At 45.3% G+C, this 26,663-nt stretch overlaps 1 protein-coding gene across 2 annotated transcripts in view; it reads right to left on the minus strand.

Moving 5' to 3' along the window:
• Positions 1–26,663, minus strand: part of LOC137432657 (tissue alpha-L-fucosidase) — a 47,773-nt gene that overhangs the window by 15,684 nt on the left and 5,426 nt on the right. Inside the window, exons 2-7 of one of the 2 annotated variants that reach the window (XM_068124746.2) lie at positions 23,606–23,834; positions 22,128–22,270; positions 15,560–15,694; positions 14,650–14,787; positions 11,003–11,108; positions 7,120–7,320 (exon numbers count right to left, since the gene is read on the minus strand). In XM_068124746.2, the coding sequence (XP_067980847.2) occupies positions 7,120–7,320; positions 11,003–11,108; positions 14,650–14,787; positions 15,560–15,694; positions 22,128–22,270; positions 23,606–23,800 (918 nt within the window). In that variant the 5' untranslated portion in view covers positions 23,801–23,834. The remainder of the gene's footprint in view (positions 1–7,119; positions 7,321–11,002; positions 11,109–14,649; positions 14,788–15,559; positions 15,695–22,127; positions 22,271–23,605; positions 23,835–26,663) is intronic. The other variant, XM_068124747.2, reaches the window with a different exon arrangement.

The following is a 26,663-nucleotide window of genomic DNA, read 5'->3' on the forward strand; positions in this document are numbered from 1 at the left end:
GAAATAACGCCCGGAATAGAGCGTTCGGGGTTTAGTCACCCATGAGCGACAGCATATGGTTCATTCGGACCGACGGTCGCATGTCACCGAGCTCGGGGAGGTCCAAGAGGCGATCGGCCCGTGCGTCCACCGTGAGGCCGAACGTGGCGAGGAGGAGACGCTTGATCGCCTCGTACCTGTCGTCGGCCGGTGGGTTCCTCAGGACCGACACGACGCAGGCGGCCGCGCCGGCCCCGAGGGAGGCGACCACGTGGCAGTAGCGTGTCTCGTCCGCCGTGATGCGTCGAAGCCTGAACTGGGCTTCGGCCTGCAGGAACCAGATCTCCGCCTGAGCTTCCCAGAACTCGGGGAGCTTTATCGGTACCGCGTTGGTTGCCATGGCTGTGGCGGGTTCGGGTGGTCAGTGACGGCTGACCAGAACGTCGGAGGTCACCAATGAAGCGCGGTGTTACGCGCGCTGCTTGTAAGCAAGGAGGAAGCGGACAAAGAGGTAAGTTGTTAGAGTCTTTATTCAAGAGCTCCACTGTAACACTGGAGTGCTCCGGGCTGCGCGCCCGGTGTATATCCCGCGGCCACGCCTACCCCTCGGGCGTGGTCGCCGCCCACTTGGTGCGCGGAATGATGCCCTCGCGCCAGTGAGCTTTCGTGTCCGCCACAACATCACTATTCACGATCAGTAAAAACCCAGCTCACACATCAACGACCTTCAGGGTGAGATAAAATCAGCCTGCCCCACCTGGTCTGATCGACATAGGACACCAGTGCACTCACTGTGGATGACTCTCATTCCCTATTTTGGTTGAACCGTCCTGTACTGAAAACTAGAATATAATATACATATTTATTTATACATACAGGTTGGCACAAAAGTAACCACCTGATTTGAAATAGCTGTATTTTGTGTTCTACAATTTTAATTATTTTTCTTTTTATTGCAGATATAAAGTGAAACCCTTGAAGTTAACACAGTGACCCGGTATACACCTCAGCAACAGTTGAATTTTATTTCAAAAATAATTGTTCAATAATTTCAACTCGGAGAGAATTTCGTCGAGTTTTTGCAACGCGTCCCCCTGACTTATCGCGCCCAGACTACTTTTTGTGGGGCTATCTCAAAAAACGTGTGTATGTAAATAATCCATCCACTGTTGGAGATTAAAAAAACAACAACAACATTGTCCAATAAATCAACGATTTATCACCACAAGTTTGGACGAGAATGATGGAAAAAACCGTCGAAAGAGCTCCGATTTGTGAATGTGAAGCAGGCGGTCATTTACAGGACAATTTTTCATGTCTCATGTAATAAAATCTTCATGGATTGAAGAAATGTTTGTCATTCATACTTTGGGTTTTTATTTCATTTTCCAAATGTTATCAGCAAAATAAATCAGGTGGTTACTTTTGTGCCACCCTGTATATATGTATATGTACGAGTATATATATATATATTGTTGCGGTTTTGTAATAAAGAACGAACCCCCTATAGTTAATCACACGACAACATGTAGCCTGCAGTAGTCAGTTATTTCTTATTAAATGTAAAGATTAGATCCTTTCCCATTGTGTAATAATTAAAGCAGATATGCGTTGAGTTTAGGCAGGATTCCAAACCTTCGTATGATTGAAGAACAAAGACGTAGTGATGTGCAGGTAGGCGTGGCTAAAATTACAGTCCAAGTGATCAACCACGGCTGTGGTAGGCGTGGCTAAAGGAACCGCCCACGTCACCAACAAGCAACCAATGAGAGATCGTGAGCACAAACAACCAATCCGGTCTGGGCTCTACCCCAGCAAACTCCACAAGCAAACTTTGACCAATGAGAGATCGTGGACGTCCAAAACAACCAATCAGGTCTGGACTTTTCCCTAGCAAACTGCACTGGCAATCTACCAGCATTGCCTCGGCCAATGGGAGCCTGTGGAACATTCTAGGAAGGTTTTCAACCTGATATAAACCCCATGTCCATCGCACTTTGCTCTCTCTCTGACTGCCCTCTCGTCGTGGTCCTTCGAGCTGGCTGTCCGATGTGCTGGTTCGTCCTTCCTGCGCTTGACCTTCGTTCCCCATGCTGATTCTTCATCCGAGCTGAGGTCGTCACCTGCGCTGAATCGTTCCTGGAGCAGGGATCGTCATTCATGCTGACTTCGAAGTGGCGGTTCATCTTTCGGACCTTCCTTCATCCAAGCTGCACGTCCGGATCGAACTGCGCGCTGCGCACAGAAGCGGCCACCCTCGAGTCAGCACATCGATCGGTACGAATTAACCTGTGCAATTCATCCCCAGTCTGTGTGTGAAGGCACCTATGTTGGGATTTAGATAGGTAGAATTGTTAAGTCTGCTCTCGTCCTTTACCTGTGCTTTTTGTAAATAAAACGTGTACATTTTGTTTCCTTTAAAACCTGTTCGAGTACGTCTTTTCCCCCATTGGCCCAGCATAGCCCGAACCGAATTTGACAAATTAGGCCGATAAATCACACAGGATAACGCCGCGACCCACACCGTGCGATACGCTCGGCACACCATAAGGGAAACACCATATGGCACACCATGTGGGAAAGCGAAGGTTCAATCCCCGTGGTCTCGCAAGGTATTCGGGTTGTGACAGCTAACCCTTCAACCCGTGACAAGGAGATTGGCAATTGAAGTTGCTTCGCAACCCGTCGACCGCGAGTTTAGTCGCGGCCGGTGGCCTGTGGACCCGGTGTCTGAGGGGAACCGGGGACTTCATCCCCCCCACCCCACCTCCCCCCAGTACGTCGACATAACCGGGATCCGCAAAAAAAAAAATAAAAATAAAATATTGTCGTGTCTCCGGGGTTAAGACCCCAAGAGGGCGAATGACCGAAACCAGCTTTAACTCCGAGGCGTACTCCGAACCTTGGCGGGATTATCTTTGGCGCGCGTGTGAAGGCCCAAAACGTATTTGATCGGGAACACACAGGGTTAATCCGAACCCACAAAACAAAGAAACGAAACTAGACAAGAAATGAAAGTCACAAATAATGATTTAATGAAAATAAATGCAAAGACAATAAAAATGTTGAGGTAAAAAAAAACTATTTCCTAAATTGAGACGTCTCCATTCAGACTCGTATACACACAAGGGGAAAACGAAAGTAAAAATAAAAAATATTTCGTTTTTTTGCCGGCTGGCACTTTGTAGGGGAAAAGAAAATCCTCAAGCCTCTCCTGAACTTGAGGTACCTCTCCATGACCGGGTCAGCATCTTCCAACTTGTCGACAAGCACCCGCATGCCATGCAGCAACTCACCCAGGAACTGGACTGTGAGGTTAGACTTCGGCACCTCTTCCTCATCACTGCCTGCCTCCTCCTCGGAAACCGTTATAATGGCCTCCAACTCCTCCTCGGTGAGGTTGTCACCATGTGAGGCAATGAGATCCTCCAACTCCTCAGGCCGCATGTCATCAAATCCTTCCCCTCCCAACTGCCGTGCCAACCTGACAATCACATGCCTCTCCTCAGTGTTATCGGAAAAGTCAGTAAAGTTTCTGACTGTCTGTGGCCACAGGTTGTGACAGCACACGTTGACGGTGGAGGCTCTCACCTCATCCAGTGACTCCTTGATGGCGCCGATGCAGTGGGCAATGTTGAAATCAATTCCAACACTGCCTGATGGTGAGCCCTGGGTCAGACTCCATTGCATCCAAAATGCGGTGAAAGGTGCGACTGGTGTAATACGTTTTAAACGTTTAAATCATACCTTGGTCGAGTGGCTGGATGAGGGAGGTGGTGTTGGGCGGCAGGAAGAGCACATCGACATTCGGATGAGCCACGTCCAGATTCGTGGGGTGGCCAAGTGTGTTGTCCATGAGCAAGAGAACCTTGAACGCAAGGTTTTTGCCCACCATGTACCTCTCCACCTGAGGGATGAAACAATTATGGAACCAGTCCAGGAAGTTTGCTGCCGTCACCCAGGCTTTCCTGTTGGGCGTTGGCACTCCAAAAAATGGGCACAGTTTACTTGTTCTTGCCCTTGAGAGCATGTGGGTTCAGGGAACGGTACAGCATCATGGGTTTCAGCATGAGGTCCCCTTTTGCGTTTGCACAGAGTTAGAAGAGACATCCTGTCCTTGGCAGCCTTGAATCTCGATGCTGTCTCCTCGGGCTTCGAAATGAAAGTACTCATGGGCATTTTTTTTTCCAGAAGAGGCCAGTCTCGTCAGTGTTGAACACCTGCTCTGGGAGGTATCCCTTCTCTTCGATCAGCCTCGCGAGTTGAGCAGGGAATGCTTTTGCTTCCTTGTGGACCGCGGAGGCACACTCCCCTGAGAGCTTCACATTTTTGAGATAGTACTGCTCTTTGGTATGATTGAACCATCCCCTGCTTGCAGTGAATGAAGTCGTGCTGCTTGTACCATCATCACCGGGCGCATCACTCGTGTTGGCACCACCCGCGCAAATGACAGACAGACAGACAGACAGACAGAGGAACAGACAGAGGATCGTAGATTCATTTGGCCATTTCGCAAATGAGAGGTCCACCCAGAGGCATACTTTACTGCACGTTGTCCTCGATCCATATGCTGAGAGCCTTCTCCATCCTTTCTATGTGAACATCCCGGACATGGATGACCACCTTCATACTCGACACAGCGCTTGCTGAAATACTGTCACGAATCGCCTTTCTGGCTAAGGCTCATGACTTTCTTCTGCCTCTTGGTAGTCCATGCATCTCCGGCACTGCTCTTGCGATTCGGAGCCATTACTGAACGATGAGCAGAGCAAGTCAAAAACACAGGTCAAAGCAATGGGACGAGAACAATGATCGAAATCGAGGACAGTCTGCATATGAAGGATTGAGAGCATTGTGGGTATTGAGCCTATCTGCTTATTTAAATAATAGATTTCATGTAGCATTTGCATTCTATAATTCGCTGGGTTGACATGTTTTCGTAGCTGATGGAACATCCCCCAAAGCGTTTTCATTGTGTAACATCTCTGATGAGGCTTTACCGTAAATTGCAAACTGTAATTGATGTCATGAAGCGTTTGCATTCCATAATTTGTGGAGTTGACATGTTTACACATCTGGTGGGATATCCCGCGAAGCTTTGATTATAGTCCAGCTAAAATTCGCGGCCGCAAAACTATGAAAACTACAAACTATAAAATGCTCACGGCTTGTATAAGATGGTTTATTTTTGCTTATGTCCAGCTGCTTTTTGCATGGCTGGTAAAATATGGGCTATATAAATGTGTCTCCACCGCCTCTTCCCTCTCCATCCCCTCTTCCTCCCCTCCCCTCCCCCCCTCCTCCTCTCTACCCACCTTCATATCTCTCCCCCTCTCCCCGTCTGACCAGATACATTCAAAACAGCTATTATAATACATTTTCTAGTATATATATATACACACAGTCATGTGAAAAAGTAAGTACACCCCATGTAATGATTTTACTTTTTCAACATATTTCAACATACAGCTATTTGATCTTCATTTCAACAATATTGATATATAAAGGTGATACAACAGAACAAATATCATGAAACATTTACATTTTGCAGTCCATTTTATAATTTAAATAAACATAAGTGCAAATTTCGCATGTGGAAAAAGTAAGTGCACCCCATGAAATGTAAAAAAAAAAATCTTTTTAACATATGTGGACATATCAATATTTGATCTTCATTTAAACAGTATCTATAGATAAAGGTGATCTAATTGAACAAAAAACAATGACAAATTGACTTTGCAATAATATTTATTCAACAAAAAATTAACAGAGATGCCATTTCTTTCTGTGGAAAAAGTAAGTACACCCTTGGCTCTAATAGGTGGTTTTGCCCCCTTTGGCAGAAACAACCTCAAGTAGGCGTTTCTTATAACTGTTCACCAGTCTCTGACATCGACTGGGAGAAATTTTTGCCCACTCCTCCATGCAGTATTATTTCAGCTGTGCGATGTTTGAGGGGTTTCTTGCATGCACAGCTCGTTTCAAATCCCCCCACAACATCTCGATGGGATTTAGATCCGGGCTTTGACTTGGCCATTGCAGAACCCTCCATTTCTTTCTTTTCAGCCATTCCTTGGTGGATTTACTGGTATGTTTAGGGTCATTGTCATGTTGCAAGGACCACCTTCGGTTGAGCTTCAACTTTCCAACAAATGGCCTCACATTATCCTCAATCACCCTCTGGTACAATGAAGAATTCAAAGTGGATTCTATGATGGTGAGCTGCCCAGGCCCTGATGCAGCAAAGCTGCCCCAAACCATAATATTTCCACCACCATGCTTTCCAGTTGGTATCAGGTTCTTGTGGTAAAATGCTGTCTTTGTTTTTCGCCAAACATGTCTTCTGGTACTGTGGCCAAATAGCTCTACCTTTGACTCATAGCTCTACCTGTCCAGAGCACATTGTTCCAGAAGTGCTGGTGTTTGCCTAGGTGTTCATTGGCATGGCTGGCCCTGATGGCTGGCCCTGGCCCATCTTGCCCTGATGTTATTTCTGGACAGCAAAGGTTTCCTCCTGGCACACCTCCCATGTAGATCAAATTTGTGCAGCCTCTTTCTAATGGTAGACTCGTGCACTTTTACATCAACCCTGGCAAGAGCTACCTGTAGGTCCCGTGATGACATTCTGTCATAAGTGCATACAAAAACTCACAGTTACCGACCTGGTTTCGCCCTTGTTGGGGCTTCATCAGGGCAACGCAGTGAGACCTGCATACACTTATGACTTTGAAAACCTTTCGGTTATATACCAGTCATTATGCAATTTCATACCATGAGTGGTAAACCGCCATTAAGGTATCCCATCCAGCTATCGCTGTACTGGGAGCGATAAGCACCGCCTGCCACACGGTACATTATCTCTGGTATCCACTCATTATATGGAGTCACCTGGATGCGGCCGGGAGTAACTAATCAGATTATAATTTCAGGTGTTCACTACAAGGTAGACAGGCGGCAGTACCATAGTATACATATATACCATAGTATATATATTGAAGACCACAAAAAGCAGAAATCTCTCAATTGGCAGAAGGCTGTTTGTACGAGTATAAAACTGCTTTTGAAAACAGCAAAACTGAGAAGCAGAAAATGTGTGAAAATATTTTCCTCCTTCAAACCTCAAAACTAAAAGGCACTCACTGCGATAATATTGGATGGCGTCATCAGGTCGAAGTAACTCATGTCTCGCCGGTAACCCCAAGAATGCTTGTCTACAGATGTGCAGGATTCCCACTTGTGGTGCTGCAGAATGTGTGGCTTGTACTTATCATGGCAGTTCCAGAATCCACCATGCTTGCAGGTACAATCTGCACCCCAGCGGTCATTTACGACAACCACGTCCTATAAACAAAAGTCAGAGGTTAGAAAAGAATGGATGTGTTGAAACGTGGTGCTCTCATGGATAGCCGTTAAAATAAATAAATAAAAGCCAAGCAACTTTCCTTGATTCCCTTAAAATATCTGAGATATACATGGTGTTGGTCAGTAGATCAAAGACTCAATATATGGATTGTCAGTTTGAGCCTAGGGAAGGGAATCGGGGTAAAGGTGTAAATATAATGGGTGAAGATCTGAAGAAAGTGAGTACCTAGATCTGAAGAAAGTGAGTAGCTTCAAGTGTCTGGGTCAGTGGTGGCAGAAAATGGAAATATGGGAATGCAAATGAGGTAAAGGATTAGTTCTGGTTGGAATAATTGGAGTAAGTGCTGTGGAGTTGTGTGATAGAAAAGTACCTTTGAAACTGGAAGGAAGAATTTACAGGACAGTTGGGAGTGGTGAGGGGGTAGCGAGGACAGGCAGTGATGAAGGGTGGCAATAACGGTCAGTGATGAGGGGATAGCAAGGACAGGCAGGGATGAGGTGGTGGCAATAGTGGGCAGTGATGAGGAAAAGGCAAGGACAGGCAGTGATGGGGTGGTGAAGATGGGCAGTGATGAGGGCAGGCTGTGGTGAGGAGGTGGCAAAGGCAGGCCATGGTGAGGAGGTGGCGAGGGCAGGCCGTGGTGAGGAGGTGGCGAGAGCAGGCAATGGTGAAGAGTGGCGAAGGCAGACAGTGGTGATGGTGTGGGGAGAGTAGGCAGCGGTGAGGAGGTGGTGAGGGCAGGCCATGGTGAGGAGTAGGCAAGGGGCAGGCAGTGATGAGGTGGTGAGAGCAGGCCATGGTGAGGAGGTGGTGAGGGCAGGCAGCGGTGAGGAGGTGGTGAGAGCAGGCCGTGGTGAAGCGTGGCGAGGGCAGGCCGTGGTGAGGGCAGGCCGTGGTGAGGAAGTGGCGAGAGCAGGACGTGGTGAAGGGTGGCGAGGGCAGACAATGGTGAAGGATGGCGATGGCAGACAGTGGTGATGTTGTTGGGAGGGCAGGCCGTGGTGAGGAGGTGGTGAGGGCAGGCCGTGGTGAGGAGGTGGCGAGGGTAGGTAGTGGTGAGGAGGTGGCGAGGGCCGGTAGTGGTGAGGGTGTGCAGAGGGGAGGCAGTGATGATGGGGCTGTGAGGACAGGCAGTGTTTGGAGGGAGGTAGCAAGGACAGACAGTAATGCGGTGTAGACAGATGAGAGCATGCAGTGGTGGGGAGCAGGACCATTACATAATTTACATCAATGATTGGGATAGTGGGTTTAAAAGTAAGCTTTTCAAATTTGCAGCAAACAAAACAGGTGAAGAATGATAATTAAGCAGAATAGACAGTGATCAGACCATGAGACAACTTGGGGTGAAGAAGAGGAGAGTTAAGACAGTAGTAAGGCAGGGGGCTTTCACTCAGAGTAGTTAATACATGGAATTTTGGTCTCCCTGAAAAGGTAGTGGCAGCAGAAACAGTTGAAAGTATCAACTTGATACGTTAAACTGGTGTTAGATTTGTACCTAGAAGCATTGGAGATAGAGGGGTACAGGAACATTGGCGGGACTTGCGGGTCGTTTGAGAATGGAGTGTGACGTCTGTGAGAGGGTCTCGTCAAGGGAAAGTATGTGGAAGGTGTGTATATTCTTCACACAAAACCGCGTATGGCATCCCACCCCACCTCCATTTTTTTTAACACCCTTGTGATATCCCCGAGTCTGCCACACTTTCTCATCCCCACTCAACTCACCCATAACCTTTATGATCACATGAAGACCGCCACTGAAACACTCGGTAAACTTGACTGTTTTACAGTTCAGGCCAAGTCCATGAAGCTACTGGTTTATTTATGACCAGCCATGGATTGATAATTACATGCATATAAATTATAAACTGTCAATATTTTGCACAACTGTTTTACTCACCTTATACTACCCTCTATACACAAGACCTTTGAACATGGTCTTCAAATACCAGACTCGGTGGTCTCCGAGTCTGGGAGATCGGCGGTTCAAACTCCAGCCAAATCATACAGTACGTGCCGTTTCCTTGCTTGATGCTCAGCATTTAAATAAGATAGAGCACGGACAAACAAGCATAGTGCAGGCTTTATCGGGCTAAAATCCTACTGTGTTCAACGTACTTGTAAGGAAACACATGTTTAACTATCATAATCATAAACTATATTAAATAACACATTCCTATATATTGTCGTGCGACTCCCCCTCGGTTAAGACCAGGGAAATCGCGGATGGAAACGAGCTTACTTGAGGCCCCTGGGTCAATGGCGGATTTGCTATACACGCGCGGGAGAGAGAAGGAAAGAGGAAGAAACGGCGAGATTTACCTGATGGTCCACGCGAAGTCTTCAACCTGCAAACAGTAACTCACAAATGAAAACGTAACTTAAGTACAAAAAGAAAACACGTTTATTTTACGGAACCCGAGAACAATGGATGCGACAATAAATAAATAATGTTCCTAAATCGGGATCCCGCACACCTCACTTCAAGTGCAAGCACAGGGGAAGAATGAATCAAAGAAACCATTGTGTTTGTGGATGCGAGCTTATCTCAGTCTGGCAGTGTCAGCGATCGTCTGGCTTGAGTGTGTCGTCCGCCGCAGCTCTGGTCGGCGGGAAGCCCGGCCTCGCTGCACGGTCCATCCCATGCCACACAGCACAGCACTTGCACGCAGGCACCAGGAGAGGATGAACAACAGGGGAGGATGATCGTCAGCTCTCAATCACCAAGGTCCAAACGAGAACGAGAAGCAAGGGCAGAAGGGAGGTCCAAGCAGGAAGGCAGCCAAAATGAAAAGAGCAAAATGTCGGCGAGCCAGTTGTTTTATTGCTCGTCGGCTGACGTCAGCTCTCTCCCTCTGCCAACCAGTGCGTCGTTTCCTTGTGCCCTTTTGCGCCTTCTCACGTCACCGGCGCTTCTCCTCCAATCAGCGACCTGCTTTTAGGTAGTGGTTTTGCGCCTTCTGCACTGATTGGCCGTGGTGTCATCGGTCGGTGGCCAATCAGTGTGGCATGTCCTTCACCTTCCTTACCCCCAATCATGGGGAAGCTTTCTGTCCCTCCCCCGACCAATCACGCGTCCTTCCCTACTCGGCCAATCGGTGGCCTTGTTCTTGGCTTGCCCCTCTCCCCTGTCAATCACGAGTTATCCTGGGCGTGGCTCTCAGCCTGCCTGATCGATGTTTGCCTGCTATGGTGCAATAGTGCGTGGTTGCCTCCTGTTTGTTCTTTCGTCAGTCATTGTGAGAGGGGAATTAATTAATGTGGTTTGCTATTGGGGCTAACTAATGTATGAGAGTGCGGTGCCATAACGGACAATGGATAAATCACAGAGGGGACGACACACCGGGGAATTATCATAAACCCCAGCACTACTTAACAGGCCCCGCCCCCTCGAGGTGGGGACACATACCCAACTTATCCGACATCCGTCATGCGGGCTAACATAACTTATTACATCGAGATTCTCTGGCGTGACAATCGAAGCACCTACCTATGCAGATCTACCTACATCTATATATGCCCCGACCCAATCGACATAACAATATTATACTAACTATATTATTTGACATAACTTTCCCTTAACTCTGAATCCCTTCCCTTCCCCCATGCAGTCCACTCCCTTGAGGTAGTACTATTATAAAAACAACTTGTATGACAGGCTACCTTGACTGGACTCAAATTATACAACCAAGCAAGGAACTCTGTGGAATTCCAGTAGGAAGATGAAGCTGCTGCATCACCATCAGACCAAATCACTTCTGGATGATACCTGATGGATACAAGAAGAAAATTGCATTGAAGATACCTGAAACCAAAGCTTCAGCTGCAAAATAAAAGCCTTGCACATGTTTTCACTAAATTTCAACCAAACAGTATATTTTACCAATACAGCACTTATACCGGCACTGTGCAAGGTAGAGACAAACAAGTGGATAAACAAAGTATTTTCTTGGGTCACTCTTCACTCGTACGTCAGGGTAAGTCAGAAAGCATATTTAGTTGCACTAGAAACACTTGGTCCCTTCGGTAGCAGTCTGGGGGGTGGGGGTGGGGGAGGGGGGGGGGGGGTGGGGTGGGGCAAATATACTTTGTGCTGTGGCTAATAATCCCATGTCTTCAGCAGTTGTCAGTAAAGCACTTACTGTTGTGGGGTTTTTTCGATTATATTTCTAAAACCACCAGACCTCGTTTTTTTCTCGACACACACACACACACACACACACACACACACACACACACACACACACACACACACACACACACACACACACACACACACACACACACACACACACACACACCTTTTGTGGTGTCGGCGTAGTCAGATTTCTAATGTAGTCGGATTTCCGAGGGCTGACACGATGGCCTAGCCCTAGAGTATACTCACTCGCCTCTAAGCTGTCTAACCTTTGGTCGATTCCCGACCCAGCTCTTAAACACTCATCCCGGTGTTTCACAGGCACGGTGATTCATCAATGTGTGTGCCGTCCCTCGGATGGACATTAAACTGGGTGTCCCGTCTGCCGGAATTAGTCGGTGGATGTTAAAGATCCCATGGTGTCCTTTGTGAAGAGCAGGTGAGCTACCACCGGCACCATGAACAAATTACAAATTCCTCCCCTAACTCGTCGAACATCAGGCCTGGTTCGTGAAGACTCGGGCCAAGCTTCCCCTGGCTGAGCGCACAAGGTGGGATAATCGTGGCCGTTAAAGAAGAATATAGTCGGATTTCCAGAGAAATTGACTGATTCAATCAAAATATAAATTTTCCTCATCACCGATCAAGATATGTTCAAAAGTATAATTTTGTTGCAGATTGGCATCGACAAGGTACAAAGCAATAAGGAATTTGTAAATTATTGAAAGCAAGGTTTGAAATGGAATTAATTCTCATTGACCTCATTTAGTGATAACGTTAAAAATTCAGTGGTTCTCAAACTTTTTTGGACTACCGCCCCCTTCTGCCCTCTTGGGCCGGTCCAATGCCCCACTTGTCATATCGTTCGTGGTCGGACACCCAGAATTTATGTAGACAGGAAGCAAAAATAACAGAAGCCAAATATTTTCTGAATAATATTTTACTTTATTTTACTTTACTTTTTATTTTATTTTGCACGACCTCCAATGTTTCAGCAGAACAGGTCCAGGTGAGGCAAACTGGGAATCTGTTATCACAGGTGCAAATACCGTCAGTGTGAAGGGTGGGCCTGGTGACTCGCTGCGAGATGACGAACGTCTGGCTCCATCTCAGTGAGGTAGAGACGCAGATTGCTCCTCTTGGTAATGTCAAGGCGGTTTCGATACTTGGTCAGCAGCACCATCACGGCGCTGAACCCTCTTTCAACGAGGTATGATGTGGGGAAACATTTCTTCCACCATTTCCTGATCACGGATGAAGCGAACGTAGCACTAGCAGAGTAACAGAGCTTCACCGTCACGCAAAGTGGACTCATCCAGCTGGATGGCGAAGTGTGTGCTTCTCAGCTCACTACACAGCTTATCTTCTACATCCGATGACATTTCATCAATCCGCCTGGCCACGGAATCATTGAGCGCAATCGACGAGAGAACTGGATTCGGATCCTGGCCCATAATGGTTTTTATCACTTCCCCAACAGTTGCTTTGATCAACTGTTCGCCGATTGAATACGGTTTTCCAGATCTGGCGATGAGCAATGACAGCTTATACGATGCTTCCAGTCCTTTATCCACGAGCTTTTGGCTGGCTTTGAACATCGTCGTTACCGTGGATCGCTTCTCAAATGTCTCTTTCAGCGATTGGAAATAGCTGACCTCTGCGCGAGCCTTATCACTGTGCTTTTTACTCAGGTGCTCGCTCAGTCGAGATGGTTTCATTGCTTCATTGGACAGCGTGATACCACACAACAAACACATCGGTAACTGTTTGTTCGTCGGAGATGGAATGAATCCATACTTGATGTATTCAACGACATGGTGACGGAATACTGACACGTTTTCTTTGAGGCCGACATCTTGAAGCCGACCGGACGTGAAGCTTTTTTGAATAACGAAATCAACACGCCAAAATGTCGAAAGACTAACACCAGCATTAACACTGACTGTTCATACCTTGCCCAATGTCTGTGCTGGCCAGGACATGCTGTAAAGTTGAACCGGGCATGTTGAATAGTCCAGCGCGAATAGAGTGTATTATATCCCGCATAAAAAGATTCTTGCAAGCCGATTGGTTGAAATGGCACCACGTGACAAAAATTAGTGTTGTGCTATTGGCCGCATTGGCGGCCAATAGTATTTCGCTGGTGTCATACACTATCATGTTTGTTGCGTGAGCAATGAGCATGTATGGACAGCAAAATACCTACACGACATCAGCGAATATGTGATCATAAAAACCATGTGGAGGGGGAAAGAATGTGGTCGTTGATTGGATGGCCTATTTGCCGATGGCCTAACCTGTTCAGACTGCAGGAAGCCCAATGAGCGCTCCAAATCGCCGCTGCTCCTCTAAATCTCCAGAGCCCCTCAAATCATTGCCAGCGCCCCCCTATTGCCCGTGGACTCTCGAGCGCCCCCCTGAAAGTTCCCAGCGCCCACTGGGGGGCGGTAGGGACCACTTTGAGAACCTCTACGTTAAATAAATGAATGAATGATCGTTTTAAGGCCATTATCCCCACTAGAGCAGGGGTTAGCCTTGCAGGCCCCATGACAATCATGGTTCCCTGTTTGAGGCAATGTTTTTATGGCCGGATGCCCTTCCTGGCGCCAACCCTTAGTCTCCTCTTACGATGCGCAGGGATACGGTGTACCTATTCTAAACCGTGGTACACACCGGGATCATTCATCCCAGCAAGCTGGTACTCAATTTGCCGACCTCGGAAGGATGACAGGCTGAGTCAACCCCCCTGGCGTTAATTCAGCGATCGACCGGGATTCGAACCCAGGATCCTAGGATCCTAGGATCCCAAGCCGGCACCCTAACCGCTAAGCCAACACCAGACTTTAGTGATAACGTTAGTAAAAGTATAATACAGACAACCTCCTGCTAAAATGTGGGACTCCCCACCCCCCACCTACCTCAAATAAACATGCTATCGGGTGTGCGAGGATTTATTTTTGGACGGATTTTAAAACGTTGTATTGGTTTTTCAACTGTCTAAAGGGACTGACTTTTCAACTGACTTCAAAGAGCCTCGACACTGCAGTCATACAGTAGCCTACTGGTACCCCGAATGAAATACGGTATTATAATTTTCTTCATGCGACTGGAAATTGAACATGCATGTGGATATTTATCAAGATAATGTGTGATAAGCAAAGAAGGAACTTGCTTTAGAACAATCTCATAAAGCTCAGGAAGGGTTTTCTGCTTCACAAACTTCTGCGTTTTGAAGCCTGTGGCCTTGTCCTGCAGAAATAGTGGATTGAACCACTCAAAGAGCGAGTGATACAACCCAAAATGTAGGCCTCTGGAAAGTGAGAGAAGAATATGAATAAAAAGACGGCACTTTACAACATTCATTGATATTCTGAATCGGGAAAGATTGCATTGAGCACAAAGTTAGGTACATCATGGCACATGAGAGAGGCAAAGTCAGGTACATCATGGCACATGAGAGAGGCAAAGTCAGGTACACTATGGCACATGAGAGAGGCAAAGTCAGGTACACCATGGCACATGAGAGAGGCAAAGTCAGGTACACTATAGCACATGAGAGAGGCAAAGTCAGGTACACCATGGCACATGAGAGAGGCAAAGTCAGGTACACCATGGCACATGAGAGAGGCAAAGTCAGGTACACCATGGCACATGAGAGAGGCAAAGTCAGGTCCACTATGGCACATGAGAGAGGCAAAGTGAGGTACACCATGGGACATGAGAGAGGGCTGATGGAACAGCATGCAAGTCAGAAAGTGGCATCAAGGGTGACAAAGCAAGGTAGACAGTTCCAATTTAATTACAAGAGCGATTATTTCATCACATGGTTAGAGAAATATGATGCTTGTAAAATGTGCCCTTTAAACTTTGTTTCAAGCATTTAAGATGGAAAGTGACTTTTTACACCCCATCATGAGGCATCTTCGGAAGCACTTGTGGGTCGCAGAGAAAGGGAGGGCATCTTCTGGGATACAGTACCCCCTGCTGGCACTGCCCCAGATAGCAGTTTTTAATTTGGAATGACCCTGCCAGCAATCAAATCCAAATAAGAAACCTCAATATTGCGCACATTCAATACTCACCGTTTCCGTACAGCTGCAGCTAAAGGACCCACAAGGTCACGTTTGGGTCCAACATCCACGGCATTCCAATTCCAGGAGTAGTTCGAGCCCCAAAGGGTGAATCCTTCGTGATGCTTGCTGGTTAGCACTACGTATCTGCAAGGGAAGTATTGACGGAGCATCAACTACTTGCAATCTTACATAATTAGGAATCGTATAAAACATTCACATATTAAACTAAAATAGAGTAAAATAAAATGTTTCCTTGCAGAGATATCAAGATTTAAAAAAACAAAAAACTCAATTTTTATGTTAATCAACATTGATGCACTAAAAGGTATTTGATTACAATGGTCAATAGCCAAATTGGTTCTGACTTATTTTCAACTGTTTCTAACTAATTTGGTGCCCACGAATCCGAATCTGACCTTAAAATTTCGCTATCACGTAACCTTGACGTAGTACATCATAAGTGTGGAAAAAATATTTAGAGCATGCGAATTTCTTGATTAAGTCTCAATAAGTCTATTTATTGTCACAAAAAATAATATGAACTTAAAGTTTTTATTTACATCACATTAAAAAATGTAAATCTCCAAAAAGAATATGAACTTTATAAAATATCACAAAAAATAATATGAACTTTAAGTTTTTATTTACATCACATTAAAAAATGTAAATCTCCAAAAATAATGTGAACCTTATAAAATATCACAAAAAAATATGAACTTTAAGTTTTTATTTACATCACATAAAAAAATGTAAATCTCCAAAAATAATATGAACTTTATAAAATATCACAAAAAATAATATGAACTTAAAGTTTTTATTTACATCACATTAAAAGTGCTTCTGAACTTTATTTTTACGTTTGTAGGAGCAATCACTTTCACGCTGTAAAGTCCAACAGTAGTCGCCCATCATGTTTGGATTGAATCGGCCTTGATATCGAGTCTCCATGATGGCAATTTCCTGGTGAAACCTTTCTCCATGTTCATCACTGACATCGCCAAGATTTTGTGGAAAGAAGTCCAGATGAGAATGGAAGAAATGTATCTTGAGTGACATTCGAGCACCGAGCACCTGGTAACTCTTCAACATCTTGTCCACCAGCTCTTCATAATTTGGTGCTCGAAAATTTCCAAGGTAATTGTTAGCAAGAGCCACAAAGCTATCCCAAGCAACGCTTCCCAGCTCAGATAGTCTCGTTACAAAGTCCTGATTAGTGAGTACAAGACAAACTTGAGGACCATTGAAAACACCCGCCTTTATTTTGGCCTCAGATACAATGCCTTGGAACTTCATTAGCAAGTAGTGGAAGCCAGCACCATCTTGATCCATGGCCTTCACAAAGTTCTTCATCAAACCAAGTTTCAAATGAAGTGGTGGTAAGAATACCTTCTCAGGGTCAACAAGAGGTTTGTGAATTTCAAATGAAGTGGTATTCCTATGGTATACTGGTTCTCAAAAACTGGATGTGCTAGTGAAAATTGGATATCATAATCGAAATCTACAGGTTCATGTTGGTTAGAACCATCTTAAAATATACTAGAACCATAAAACTTTTAAAATTTTGTTGACCAGTGTTATATCTGTTATATATTGCTTTCAAATCTATGGAATTCTTAATCTCAAAAGCCTTTAAGCAAACATAATAGGAGGGATCTAGAAAATGATGTCGTAGCCATTTGAGGACCATGATTGGAGGATCACGTTTGAGGCCAAAAATATGTACAGGGTGTTTCAAAAAGATTGATACAACTTTGACTTCCTGCCATTTTTTTGTTTTTTGACCTGTACCGTTTTCCTTTTCAGGGTTTGGTGGAGTTATCGTGGTATTTGTTCCTTTGGATTTCTAGCTATGTAGCTCAACTACGCCATTGACAGTGGAGCAGAAGACAAAAGTGGTGGCTCTGTGGTATGAGACTAAATCAACAACCACAACAACATTTTCTGAGGGGCAGAACCACCTGAGGAGATAACTGAGAGGTACCTGAAAGGGCCTAAGGTCACATGCTTCTGCACCTTCAATGCCAGATGGGAAATGCTCGGGCCTTACTGGTTTGAGACTGACAATAACAGGATGGTGACGATCAACGGTGAGCGCTACCAGGGCGTGCTCCAGAAGTTCCATAATGATCTAGCCCAAAAGGTCACCCCACACCAGCTCAGCATGACCTCATTTATGCAGGATGGTGCACCCCTGCATAAAGCTGGTGACACCATCACTCTCCTGCAGCAGGTTTTCAGAAACTGCCTCATTGCCCTGGATACCGCTCTGTCTACGTCAACTGCCCTGCCACACTGGATGATCTGAAGCAGGAGGTGTCTGACTACCTCCAGGCAGTGCCACATGAGACCAACAGGAAAGTTGGACAGAACTTTGGAGTCCGGATCTTTGCCTGTCTGAACCGCGGAGGGGCACACATCGAGAACGTCAATTACATGGATTTTGCGTAAATGCCAATTTCAGACCTTGGGCTCTCACTAACTCTAGCAGTAACTTACTGTAATAGTAATCAGTGATGGAAAATACCATGTCATAAACTTTCAGGAAATGTTTGATTCACATTCCTGAGGTTTCTGTTTCTTTGTAAATAAACGTTTAAAGTTGTATCACTTTTTTTGAAACACCCTGTACTTCCCAGAATTGTTAAAATTACTCAAATTATTCAAATACGAAATTGTATGGAAAAATAAAGACTAATGATGCACATCATTTTTTGACATATCTGCAGCTGGATTTCTGGAGCTTTCTGGAGTTATGAAGAATCGGTATTAGAATGCAGCTCTGCTTCATCATGTGAAGATAACCTGACAATAGAAGCAAGTTTGCTTCTGGAACCTGGATCACAGTCACAGTTTGATTCTCTGATCCTTAAAGGAATTTGATGAGAAAGAATTGATGGATAAAAAACAAAAACAAATAAGAATGATTCCAGGATCTTAAACTGCTTTTAATATCTGTTTTTGCATATTGAAGATGTCGTTGTGGAAATGGCTTCTATGGGTTAATAATGCTTAGAAATAGTTCAGTTTTATCCTCAATAAATGTAATAGCGTAAGTGTGACGTAATTAATTGTGATATTAGAAATGTGTCACTTATGTGCCTTGACCAGCTTGCGCCTATAAAAACCAAAACAGTTTCTTTCACCCATTCTGCTCCCTGGTTTACCCCTGAACTCCGCCTGATGAAAACTTGTGCTCGCCAACTTGAAAGACTCCGCAATAAAACAGGTCTCACAATTCACTCCCAAGCCTACAAGGACCACCTTCAGCACTACAAAGATGCCCTCTCCCGCGCCCGCTCTGCCTACTACTCTCAAATTATCCACTCTGGCTCCGGAAACCCAAAAGCACTCTTCTCTACAATAAACAAACTCCTCAGCCCCCTGGACACCACCACCCAGTCATTCACAGTAGACAACTGCATATCCTTCCTTTCATTCTTCCAAAGCAAAATTGACAACATCTACAGCAGCTTAACCACCACCGCACCCGCTCCCCCTCAAACCACCTGCCCCCCCTTATCCTGCCAACCCCTGTCTCAGTTCTCCCCAGTCTCCCCTACTGACCTCTCTGAACTCCTCATAGGAATGAAAACTGCCACCTGCACTCTTGACCCCATCCCCTCCAGCTTTGTCAAGGCCTCCCTTCCTGCTCTCTCTCCACTTATCACTGCAACAATAAACTCCTCCCTGTCTACAGGCATTGTCCCACCATCCCTCAAAATTGCTGCTGTTACCCCCATTCTGAAAAAACCTGGACTCAACCCTGACACCCTAAACAACTTCAGACCCATCTCCAACCTACCCTTTCTGTCAAAAGTTTTGGAACGCGCTGTAGCCACTCAACTTAAACATCACCTCTCTGCCAATAACCTGTATGAAACATTCCAATCCGGATTCCGCTCCAACCACAGTACTGAAACTGCTCTCCTCAAAATCACCAACGACCTTCTCCTCTCCTTTGACGCTGGAAACCTCAACATTCTCATCCTCCTCGACCTCAGCGCTGCCTTTGACACCATCAATCACTCCATCCTCCTCACCCGACTTGAAACCACCTTTAACATTACCGGCACTGCCCTCTCTTGGATTAAATCATACCTCTCTGGCAGACGCCAGTTCATCTCCATCAATAACTGCAAATCCCCCACTGCTCCCCTCCCCCAAGGTGTCCCCCAAGGTTCAGTTCTTGGCCCCCTCCTCTTCATCCTGTACCTGTCCCCCCTTGGTCACTTAATCCGCCGTCATGGTCTCCAATTCCACTGCTTCGCCGATGACATCCAGCTTTTCATCTCCACCAAGTCCATCTCCACCGCCACCCACTCTATCCTGACAAACTGCATCACTGAAATAAAATCCTGGCTTCAAATCAACTTCCTCAAACTTAACTATGATAAATCTGAAATAATCATCATTGGCCCCAAAACGCTCACCAAATCCACCCATAACATTGCCCTCAACATCGACGGTTTCCCAGTATCCACCTCCCCTCACATCCGGAATCTTGGCATCATCTTTGACCAAACCCTCTCCTTCGACAAATACACTAAACAGATCACAAAGACAGCCTTCTTTCACCTGAAAAACATCGCCCGTCTCCGTCCATCCCTCTCCTCCACGGCTGCAGAAACCCTCATCCACGCCTTCATCACCTCCCGTCTGGACTACTGCAACAGCCTCCTCTTTGGTTCATCCTCAATAATCACCAATAAACTCCAATACATTCAGAACTCCGCTGCCCGTCTACTCACCCATTCCCGGAACCCGGGACCACATCACCCCCGTCATTTACAAGCTTCACTGGCTCCCCATCCCCCAGAGAATCCAGTACAAAATTCTCCTCTTGACCTACAAAGCCCTCCATAACCTGGCCCCATCCTACCTGATTGACCTCCTCTCCAGACACACTCCCACCCGCAACCTCCGCTCTGCTGGTACCAACCTCCTGACCACCCCGCCCCCCCATGCAGACCAAATTCAGATCCTGGGGGGACAGGGCCTTCTCCATCGCTGCTCCCACCCTCTGGAACTCACTACCTCACACCATCAGAGACTCCTCCTCACTCACCACATTCAAAACACCACTCAAGACCCACCTGTTCAACACTGCATTCAACATTTAACCCACAGCATTTAACCCCTGACTATCTCTTCTCCTCCTTCCTTTTGCTTTGATTATTTACCTATTGATTTTTGTCTTTTTGCACTTGTTTTTTTGTACTCTGTCAAAGCGCCTTTGGGCTTCTTGAAAAGCGCTATATAAAATAAATGTATTATTATTATTATTATTATTATTATTATTATTATTATTATGTAATAGTTAGACGGCATCTCCCCTTCCTAATGTTTGAATCTAAAATTATAAACCTTTTGACCACATTTTTATATAAAGTGCTCGCCTTTGTAAATCTTTCTGCACGTCTATTTTAAGTGTTTGCTAGGCCTTGAGGCACTAGCTTTGGTGTGAAAACAAAGGCTGTAGGTACAATCGGCCCGAGCAGGTCGATGCCGTTGGCAGTCAGAGAGGTGAGGGATCACGGATGGGCATGCACCACCCATGGACTAGGCGGTGAACCATTGGTGATGGAGAGAGGATGGGCTGGAAGATCCAGCAATGTCGCAGTTCTCCAAGGTAATCTAATAGAGGAGTGAAAGGGAATTGTTGGGAGTGCTCGGAAATCTTCAGAGAAGTCTCGTCCCTTACTTGCTCTCAGAAGGCCAGAGCCATGCTCCGTCGAAGTTGGACACATGTCTCTGTTTGTCTGTCTGTCTCTGTCTGTCTCTCTCTCTGTCTCTGTCTGTCTGTCTGTCTCTCTCTCTCTCTCTCTCTCTCTCTCTCTCTCTCTCTCTCTCTCTCTCTCTCTCTCTCTCTCTCTCTCTCTCTCTCTCTCTCTCTCTCCAGCAATGGGATGTTCATCCTGCCAGAGAGGCCGGGACTAGACCTGACCCAACCTGCAAAACTCTGACGGGTTTGGTTAAAGAACTCGTCTTGTGAATCCCCATATTGTCTATCTCATGTGATGTCGCTGATTAGGCCCTAAGGCCTAAGGCTTAGTTATTTAAGGATTACAATACATCATTAGTTCATGAGTATGTGTAATTCTGTAGTTGGGTAAGGGTTTTTTGTTCGTTGAATCATTTATTTGTTTTTGAGCCCTTCTGATTCCTTCCCCTAATCATGGTTATTATTAACCCTAGATAGGTGTACTCTTGTCAAAAATTGCACCCATGTCCAAAGTAAACGATTCAGTGTTGCATTTTTTATATGAAATAGGCAAAACCTAGAAACGAACAAAACCCATTAGAATTACCCTTTAGAACCCTTTAGAATCCTTTAGAATTAACCATTAGAATTACCCTTTGGAAGCCTTTAGAATTAAACTTTATTTTAGAATTTTAGCTCTTACACGAGCCTCGATGTTGTATACAAAACAACAACAACAACAACAACAAAAAACTGTGGGTTAGAAAGGTTCTTCTTCATTTTTGATGGGCGGATGAAGGGAAGGACATAGCCAAACAATGAAACGGCTTCACTGCTTTTAAAAAACATCATTTTAAATTCTCCAGATCTACTCACTTGGCCCCAGAGTTGGCGATTAACTCTGCCCAGCTCTCCGGATTGTAGAACTCGGCGTGAAACTCTGGTGCAAAATCAGGGTATGTGAACCCAGGGGGGTAGTTATCATTCATGAACTTGACATATTTAGGCAATTTCGATCCCTGTTAAAACACACCAAGTTGAACAACAGAGATGCTCAGCACCATAATATATTTTTCAAATGAGAAAAAGAGCTCTGCACTTGCTTTAACAAACGTTTCACTTTTATTAAAGCAACATTATAATGATGGTATCTCAACTATCAACTCTGCTTCAAAAACATACTCTGACTTTATTTTCCTACCTGAAAATAACACTACATCCAAGCTGGCCTTACCGGTTATCAAGATTCAATATTGCCCTGACTTAATGATGAAATAAAAATCAATTACAATTCAATTTCACCTGAAGTGTACATATTCTTTACATTGCCACATATCTTCGATGATCAAAACTTTACAAAGCTTGATTCTTAATTCATTGAATTGTGGTGCAGAAACAAAGAAGGCCTAATGGAATCACTGGGCTAGCATTATGGCGTAGAGGTACATACACTCACCTCTAAGTTATCTACCTGGGTTTGAATCTCAGCCCAGGTATAAACTGTCAACCTGGTGTTTCACAGGTAGGGTGGTTCATCAATGTGTGTGCCGATCCTCGGATGGACGTTGAACTGGACGTTCTGTCAGCATTAGTTGGTGGATGTCAGAGACCCCACGATGTCCTTTGCGAGCGCACACCTCCGCCAGGCTGAACCGTTTACATTTTCTATCCCACTGATAGGCCAGATCAGGATTCAAACTTGAAACAAAATCGAATCAGCTTGTTCTTGTCAACTTACCAACTCGTCCACATTAGTTGTCATAACCTGTCCACACCTTTTGAGATATCATGCTGTATATCGTTTTTCACAACATCTCTCAAAGGTGAAGAATCGCTTAAATAATTTAAAATTTCTCGTATCTCGATCCGGATACGGATTCTTCACCAAAATCGAATTGATTATTCTTTGTCAAACACCCAACCTGCCAAACAAGTTTTGTCCGAATTTGTCCGAATTTGTTCATAACTTTTTGAGATATCGTGCTATATAATCGTTTTTAGCCATATCACTCAATGGTGAAGAATCACTTTTAAAATTCCAGTATCCGGGAATATGGATCTGAATCTTCACGATCTGATCAAGAAAGATCATGTCTGATGTTTGTTTAGGAAGAAGATGGGAGGTTTTGTCAGATGGTCCTTTTGTCGAGACAAGGTGAGAGTGATGGAATTTGTCGGGGTTCTTATTAGACGTATTGGATAATGCTTCACTAAATGATGGAAATATCGAGATAAGCAAGAATAAACCGAGCAGTTCCCCTTCAGAGACCACTCAAACCATATGTGCAAGAAGCTAGAATGCAGACATGTCTGTCTATAAATATTTACTCATGTGCAATGAGATTATTTCATACCTGCCAATACCACCAGAACCACTCGCTGCCAAAACTGGGCACCGAGAACACTCCCCAGTGCAAGAAGATGCCAAACTTGGCTTGGTCGTACCAAGGTGGCAACGGTCGCTTATCCAGGGACGCCCAGTCGGGTGTGTACTCGCACCAGGTTACTTGCACCAGAAATGGCAGCAGTAGCAGAAAGTAAAGAGCCATACCGCTTGACTTAATGCGGGTTAATCTCAGGTAGCTGGGAAAAGAGACCGACATGAGTTGGTGTTTTATAAAATCAAAACTTAAACCAATAATGACTGTATATAATCAATAGAATCAATAGAATCCCCTCTGCAGATGATATCCCAAAACCGAAAAAGAAAATTCCACATAATATTCCAAACCATGGTGAGACCCTCCCAGACAGAATCCCAGAATGAAGTGGCGTATATAGAGAGGAAGACATTTATGATGCGAAATGCCAAATTCTGCCAATAAAAGTTGAAATGGTTAATATATTCTGGCGATTAACTGGAGAGATAATTTGATTGGTTAATATAGAAGTAGCAATGACAACTTTTGATTTGTGAGCACAATGATCTTCTTCTTCTTTCGTATGCAGCAAAAGGATGTGCCACGGCTGTGCCACTGATGCTGGTTAAGGCAGGAATTTGGAATTTGTTCAGGGTGCCGAGGATAACTTCGCGAAGCTCTTCTTGTAGGACATCAAGGGATCTTTAACATCCACCGACGAATGCCGGCAGACGGGATTCCAGTTTAACGTCCATCCGAGGGATGGCACACACATTGATGAATCACTCTGCCTGTGAAACACCGGGGATGATCGTTTATAGCTGGGTCGGGATTCTAACCCAGGCTAGACACCTCAGAGGCATGTGTGTGCATCTCTAGGCCATCCTGTCAGCCCTCAACAATGGTTTTGCGAATGCTGAATGAGTGAGAAAGATAATCCAGACTTGGTGGTGTAATGGTGAGAGCACCTGTTCTGAGTCTGGGAGGTCAGTGCTTCGAATTCCCATCGAGTAACACAAAAGACTTTATAAATGGTACGTGCTGCTTCCTTGCTCGTTTTGTTGCTCAGCTAATAACAGGAAAGAGCATGAGCCATAGGTTTCGAGCAATGTACTGAATCTGAGGGAAGGGCACCGGAACTCTGAGACCACTCGAGATTGTGCCAAAGGTTCAAATAATCTTGGTGGCACCTTGTGTTGCGTTTTTGGTCGCATTCTTGTTTTTGGTCGCATTCTTGTTTTTGGTCGCATTCTTGTTTTTGGTCGCATTCTTGTTTTTGGTCGCATTCTTGTTTTTGGTCGCATTCTTGTTTTTGGTCGCATTCTTGTTTTTGGTCCGTTTGACGCAGGATGATAAACAAGTTTAATTATGGGAGAAACAAATCACTTTTAATTCGGTTGAATTAATTTCTCTCTGCAACTTTGCAAGTTCAATGGTCCTGACATTCAAAAACTGTGGAATACAAGTCAAAGGAGCTTCACAGGAACTCCCACCTCGAGTTCCTTTTGCAATTATTTTCCCTCAAAAAATTAAGGTCTCCAAGTCTAATTTCCACAAAATCCTTATGGATCTCTACCTTTTCCAATCTTGCACATTTGATATTAATAAGGAATACGTTTTCATGCTTCTTCACTTAAAAATAATAATAATAATAATAATAATAATTAATAATTAAAGCACGTCTTTATTCACCAAAGCCTGACACGAAGGTATGATTTATACAGTACACCAAAGCCTGATGATGACATCAAACAGGTTCGGCCAGATTGTATACAAGTTTTTTATGGCATAGCCCATGTAATGGGGCAAAGCCGTCCAAACAGTGTTTGTCCGTCTGTATGTATGTCCCCTCAAATGTATACCAATCAGAGCTGAGGATCTGGTCACATGACAGGGTGATGTGAATATGTCTGATGTCATTACGGCGGTGCGGCGGCTGACTCTCTGCACTCTGCCATTTTGATTCCAATTTCGTTCATGCCGAACCTGTCATATATCATAATTGCCATGCTCTCCCTTTACATTTTTCATTCAGTGTGAAACACAAACAAACCGATTGTTAAAATGACCATCAATTATCGAAAGCATCGGCGTTACGTCTCTTCCAATAAAACGGTACGTATAGGCCTTAGGCTTCATGCCTCACCTTCGGGCCGTTTCGGGCAAATTAAGCCCAGGCTTCTTAATACAGTAGTGTATCATTTCAGTAGTATCGTTTTCGTAATAGTAATAATAATAATAATATAGTAAATATGACCATAATACTTTAATCTCAATGTCGTGAATACAAAGTTAATGGATTGAAGCGGTGTATGGTTGATGATTCCATGATAAGCAGTGTACGGACTAACAACCACAGAAGTAAGGACTTCACCTTGGTTTTTTGATAGCATGTTATTAGCCCAATCGTTGTGGGGTATATAGATTACAGTAGATCTTCCCTCAGTTCTGAAAGTAAAACTTACCTCATGGATGTCTGGATTCCTCCAAATTTCTTTGTTTAATGTTATTGAAGGAGCTGTGGCTCCCACGTCGATCGAAAGAATGGACGCGACAAAAAGCTTGAATTCATCTGAGCTGCTTTATTAGAATCAAACACTCAGGCACTCTGGGAAAAACGTTTTACGGTCGGCAATATATATCTATTCCGCCAGGGGGTTTGCCCAGGCCTGGCGCCAGGGGGCGTGGCCCCGCGGGCCGGCTGCGGCCTGGCAAGCCGAGGGCGAGCCTGCCCGGGCGTCCCGACCGAGGCCTGGCAAGTCGAGCGCGGGCCTGCCCGGGCGTCCTGGACGAGCCCGGCCTGGTGATCGCTCCGCGTCCTTGATAGGTGCAAGGCGATTGTGTAACCCCAGCGGCAGCCGCTACACACGTCCCCCCAGAATCGACTTGCACCGACAGGGTCAACTTGAGGGGGGTCCTGATGACCCGGCCGAAGCGACCCCTGGTGGGTCGTGGGAGGGGGTCCGGTGAGGTGGTGGGCGGTCGAGTGGGGGGCACCGTGGACGGGGGGCGGCCTCGCCGCGGCGGGAGGGCCACCCGTGGTGGGTGGTCG

Source organism: Myxine glutinosa, chromosome 8 (genome assembly GCF_964187855.1).
Source record: "Myxine glutinosa chromosome 8, kmMyxGlut1.1, whole genome shotgun sequence".
NCBI lineage: Eukaryota > Metazoa > Chordata > Myxini > Myxiniformes > Myxinidae > Myxine > Myxine glutinosa.